Source organism: Oncorhynchus mykiss, chromosome 5 (genome assembly GCF_057628025.1).
Source record: "Oncorhynchus mykiss isolate SJ-2025 chromosome 5, ASM5762802v1, whole genome shotgun sequence".
NCBI classification, from domain to species: Eukaryota; Metazoa; Chordata; class Actinopteri; order Salmoniformes; family Salmonidae; genus Oncorhynchus; species Oncorhynchus mykiss.
Genome location: NC_143026.1, coordinates 34,599,468 through 34,605,467, shown reverse-complemented (window position 1 = coordinate 34,605,467; position 6,000 = coordinate 34,599,468). Strand labels below are relative to the sequence as shown.

The 6,000-nt window shown below is 40.0% G+C and overlaps 1 protein-coding gene across 2 annotated transcripts in view; it reads left to right on the top strand.

The window, feature by feature from the left end:
• The first annotated feature begins 1,799 nt into the window (after positions 1 to 1,799).
• The window catches only part of lrrtm4l1 (leucine rich repeat transmembrane neuronal 4 like 1), a 66,813-nt gene continuing 62,612 nt past the window's right edge, over positions 1,800 to 6,000 (top strand). The window contains exon 1 of one of the 2 annotated variants that reach the window (XM_021602546.3): positions 1,800 to 2,447. In XM_021602546.3, the coding sequence (XP_021458221.2) occupies positions 2,444 to 2,447 (4 nt within the window). In that variant the 5' untranslated portion in view covers positions 1,800 to 2,443. The remainder of the gene's footprint in view (positions 2,448 to 6,000) is intronic. The other variant, XR_002473471.3, reaches the window with a different exon arrangement.

Here is a 6,000-nt window from a genome sequence, read left to right as displayed (position 1 = left end):
GCGCCTCTTCAACCTCAGGAGGCTGAAGAAATTCGGCTTGTCACCAAAAGCACTCACAAACTTCTACAGATGCACAATCGAGAGCATCCTGGCGGGCTGTATCACCGCCTGGTACGGCAACTGCTCCGCCCTCAACCGTAAGGCTCTCCAGAGGGTAGTGAGGTCTGCACAACGCATCACCGGGGGCAAACTACCTGCCCTCCAGGACACCTACACCACCCGATGTCACAGGAAGGCCATAAAGATCATCAAGGACATCAACCACCCGAGCCACTGCCTGTTCACCCCGCTATCATCCAGAAGGCGAGGTCAGTACAGGTGCATCAAAGCTGGGACCGAGAGACTGAAAAACAGCTTCTATCTCAAGGCCATCAGACTGTTAAACAGCCACCACTAACATTGAGTGGCTGCTGCCAACACACTGACACTGACTCAACTCCAGCCACTTTAATAATGGGAATTGATGGGAAATGATGTAAATATATCACTAGCCACTTTAAACAATGCTACCTTATATAATGTTACTTACCCTACATTATTCATCTCATATGCATATGTATATACTGTACTCTATACCATCGACTGTATCCTTATGTAATACATGTATCACTAGCCACTTTAACTATGCCACTTTGTTTACATACTCATCTCATATGTATATACTGTACTCGATACCATCTACTGTATCTTGCCTATGCTGCTCTGTACCATCACTCATTCATATATCCTTATGTACATATTCTTTATCCCCTTACACTGTGTACAAGACAGTAGTTTTGGAATTGTTAGTTAGATTACTTGTTGGTTATTACTGCATTGTCGGAACTAGAAGCACAAGCATTTCGCTACACTCGCATTAACATCTGCTAACCATGTGTATGTGACAAATAAAATTTCATTTGATTTGATTTGATTTGATTTGGTCTGTCCTATGAGTGAGGGTACTCAGTGTTGGAAAAAATACTCAATTTTCATACTTGAGAAAATGAATCAAGTAAAAGTGAAAGTCACCTAGTAAAATACTACTTGAGTAAAAGTATAAAAGTATTTGGTTTTAAATATACTTAAGTATCAAAAGTAAAAGTTGAAATCCTTTCAAAGCAAACCAGAGGGCAAAATGTGCTGTTTTATTGCTAGATAGCCAGGCACACTCCAACACTCAGACATAATTTACAAACAAAGCATTTGTGTTTAGTGAGTCTGCCAGATCAGAGGCAGTAGGGATGACCAGGGATGTTCTTGTGATAAGTGTGTGAATTGGACCATTTTCTGTCAAAATGTAACAAGTACTTTTGGGTAAAGTAAATATACCCCCAAAAACGAATTAAGTAGTACTTTAAAGTATTTTTACTGGAGTACTTTACACCACTGGGTAACCTGTAGGCATGTTATCTGCTATCCACTTTATGTTTTAATTATTATTTTGAGTATAGGGGAGGTTCACTTGTTGTTGTTTTTTAAGTGTTCAGGGAGGGTCAGGTAAAAATATATTTTAATGAAGAGAGGGCCACCATTTTAATTTCAGAGAGGTCCGATTTTCTCCCGGTATCCCTCATTATAAAGCCAGTTCCTTCCTGTGTACAGTAGCCCTCAGTATTCCTCAATGTTAGCACAACATTTGTGAATTTACCTTCTGAATCGAGTGCGTAGGCGATACAGGGTTAGCATAATAGTGTTGTGGGAAGACGATCGAGGTAGAAAGAAAATGGGTGTATTAAACATCCATCTGAGCCCATAAACCAGTAGGGCAGTCATTTTACAGAGCCACCTGCAGACTAAACTGTTGTTTCCATTGCTGCAGCTCTGCCTGACACACACAAGCACACGCACTTACACACGCACGCTCAGGCGCGCGCGCATGACGGGCGCACGCTCGCATCAGACTGCACACTGTAATGACAGCCCGGATTCCTCTGGTCTCCCTCAGAATACGACGCTTCCTCTTGATGTTTGTGGCAAGACAGCTATGAGGGCATCTTGAAAGGCGGTCTTTCTTTTTGTAGCAACATGTAGAGTTTATTTAACTTTTCATCCTGCCTTTAGCGTTTTCGTTATTTGGTGTATTGCTGTTGTGGATAAAACCATAGCACAAAAATATGAGTTTTGTGCGTGGGGTATTTTTTCCTTACGACAAAAATAGCCTACATTCATCCGTAACTTAAACGCAATTCTGAATATAACTACAAAAGTTAACTAATCGTGGATGTAGTCATGGGGGTAAACTTGAATTTGCGATATCTAAACCATTAACGTTTGGATGAATTGTTTAGCATGAGAGCAGGTGAGTCAGTCTTCGTGTTTGTCTAGTGAGGCGACGCGCGCATTGCCCACGGATAGAACGAAGCCAAGTGTTGGAGAACGGTGGAGAACGGCGCAGTGATCAGCGGTGATCTGTGCTGGGGATTACGCCTCCGAACACTGGGGAAAAGCCAGGCACGCCGATATGGGTGAGTAGAGACTACTTTTCATTTTGATAAATGAATAGACAACTACACACAAAAAATGGTCGGTTGTTTGGTTGACCCAACTACTGGGTTGCAGGCGTTGGGTCACTTAGTTGGGTTGCTTTCTTTAAAAAGAGCACGGTTGGGTTGTTGATGTTGGGTTATAGTGATATGACACATCAGGTCAGATCAGAAAGCTGGCAGTGTAGTTTAGTAGGGGCGTGGCTTTCACATAGTTATTTTTAGCCACCCGTGAGAGTAAATGTAATTCCTGTTCATCAGTTTGTTGTATAGTTATCACACGTTAAGGTTGAATGTTGACATTGTTGTATCTTCAATGAGGCTTACAGAAGTTTGAGTTCTCTTAAACCTCATTGTTGGGATACAACCTTATTATGCATTAAAGGTAGCATACCTTATTATAATATGTCATAAATAATCATAATTTTCTCAAGGAATATGGCAAATGCAACAACAAAAGTGAACAATTTACATGTGCAGTATCCAAACATATGATGATGAACAGGAATTACATTTACTCTCATGGGTGTCCAATAAGATCGAACTGAAAGCCACGCCCCTAATAAGCCATGCATCCTGGAAATAACCTAATGAGATCATAAAAAAAGACCCAGCTGTTAGATCCATCCAGCATGAATGTAAAAAATATTGTTCTCTTTGGCACATGGCAAAATGTGTAGAATTGCAGGAAGTTAGGAGGGGGGCATGTTTGGACCTTGTGGGGGGCACCTCACCAAACTGCGCTATGCCACTGGGTAACAGCACACTGAGTGGTGTGAGATTACTATATCATTATCAACATTTGTAGCATAATGGACAAAATATTATGCACCTTATATACCACTGCTTTTAAGATATGAATGTGTTTCTCCTGGTTTTAATTGGAAGGCTATATGTGTGATGCACTTGTTTACAGATCATTGGCTGTTGCTAGTAGATGAACTTAAATGATGTACTTACTTATGCATGGGTTATGCACTAGTGCATTATGAACAGTTGTTGAGAAATTCTCATTTTAGAAAACTGTAGGTTTTTCTAATCGCACCAATGTGCTGCTCTGCTCTGCCCTGCTCTGCATGAGGATTCCACTGGTGAGATGCTGGTATGGTCTCATTAAATTAAACTGAAAATTGAATAGTTTTTTTGCCCTCTGCCCCCTATAGTCTTCCAATGTTGACCTAATCTGATGAGCTGTTCCTGCCAGTCTGCAGTGAGGCAGGACCCCGGCAGGTTAAACCCAATTACTGCTTCAAATATCGACTCCTTTAATCAGTGACTAGATATAGATTTCTCAACTGCTGCAGGCCACATCACTGACCACTCAGTTGAGTATAGCTCCTCAGTATGGATAACAATGGAGACGGAGTCAGACAGTGGCTTCAAGGCCCTGAATTCATACCAATACTATGGCTAGCTTCTCTGATAGGATATTTCATTCCTACTGATACCTGTTCGTCAAAATGTAAGCTCCGGTCATCTGACATTAAGGGCAGAACAATATCTGTCACCTCTGTCACTTTTGGAGATTCAGAGTGTGTCCTTTTCACCCAGTCCCATGACACTTGTTCCCGTTATCTAAATGTTATGCACGTGCTACACAAAAAAAACTTTGTCACTGATATTCACACGTGAAACCTTTACTCTTCAGTTAACACACACACACACTCTCTCTGTCGCCATCATAAATACCACTCTCTCTCTCCGACAAACATACACACTGCTTCCAACTGTAATATGTTAGGCACCAAACAGAATGTAAGAAGCACCAGAAAGAGAGGATTTTGATATAGTTAGGCCTATGTGAATCCTACCTTTGAAACACATCTCATGAGTAGCAGACCCTTTTCCTTTCTTCCTGCGCCAATCAAATATGCCTAAAACCTATTGTCAAGTTACCAGGTTGTGAGCTAGCTAGGTAACATGACTGAACAACATTGTTTGTTATCAAAACAATAACAAACGGCGGGGGTTAGTTCAAAACGGCCCTCTACATGTTTTGTGAAATTACATCAAATGCGCACGAAGTCGCGCAGTAAGAAAAAAAGGTAGCTCTGGTAATATGAGTCATGCTCTTTTTACCGTTTGATCTACAGACAAGCTGTTTTCTTTGATGTAAAGCTGCAAGCATGACTGTCATGAAGTGGTTTTTCCTCTCTGGCACTACTGGGTGAACGTAAACTGGCAAAGCCTATCTGACTGGCTGGTGCTCTTGGTTAATATACCAGGGAAATTATATGCACTCAGTGGTGTAAAGTACTTTAAGTAAAACGTTCTTTGGAATATCTGTACTTTACTATTTATATTTTGGCAACATTTACTTCACTGTATTCCTAAAGAAAATATTGTAATTTTTACTCCATACATTTTCCATGACACCCAAAAGTACTTGTTACATTTTGACTGGTCCAATTCACATCAAGAGTACATCCCTGGTCATCCCTACTGCCTCTGATCTGGCGGACTCACCAAACACAAATGATTTGTTTGTTAATTATGTCTGAGTGTTGGAGTGTGCCCGTGGCTATCCATCAATAAAAAAAAACAATCAAATCATCTGGTTTGCTTAATATAAGGAATTTGAAATTGTTTCAACTTTTACTTTTGATACTTAAGTACATTTTTGCAATTCCATTTACTTTTGATACTTAAGTATATTTTAAACCAAATACTTTTAGACTTTTACTCAAGGATTATGTTACTGGATGACTTTCACTTTTACTTGAGTCATTTTCTATTAAGTTATCTTTACTTTTACTCAAGTATGAAAATGTAGTACTTTTTCCACCACTGTATACACTGTATCAACTTTGCTCGCTCTGCATGCTGCTCCAATGTATTGAATGTACAGTACAAATGTAACAACAGAAGACTCATCATGGTCTGCATCCCCTCTTGCCATCACGCCTAAATTATATTTTAAAAACTGATGAAGGAATAGATGTTTAGGAAGAGTGGACGGAGAGAAGCAGGTGAGTGATGGCTGGAAGGAAATGCGGCTGGCATATTACACCTGCCACACGTTTGAAAGTGAAGTGGATATTGGACCGGCGCGTACAAGTGACTAGTTAGTGGCTGTTGCTTAAATTTGTAAATGAAACTGACTTTATAAACATTTTATAACAGGCGCCAGCGGCTTCTTTAGATCGGTAGGGCACCAAAAATGTGGTAGTATCATATGAAATGGTACTAGGTATCCTAAAATGTTTTATTATGAGGTTTTGGTACCATAATAGCACCGTGGTACTGGTATACTGTGAAAAACGACATGGGAGTACTGTAGGTTAGTGGGTATCCTAGAAATAAGGAGTTAATACTCTTTAACAATGGTGGCATTTGATTCGCCTCATGTGTCAGAGCTTTTTGGTAGAAAGGACAGTTGGACTAAAATCCAACAAATAATCCAACTAATTGATTTTATATACAGTTGAAGTTGGAAGTTTACATACACCTTAGCCAAATACATTTAAACTCAGTTTTTCACAATTCCTTAATTTAATCCAAGTAAAAATTCCCTGTCTTAAGTCAGTTAGGATCA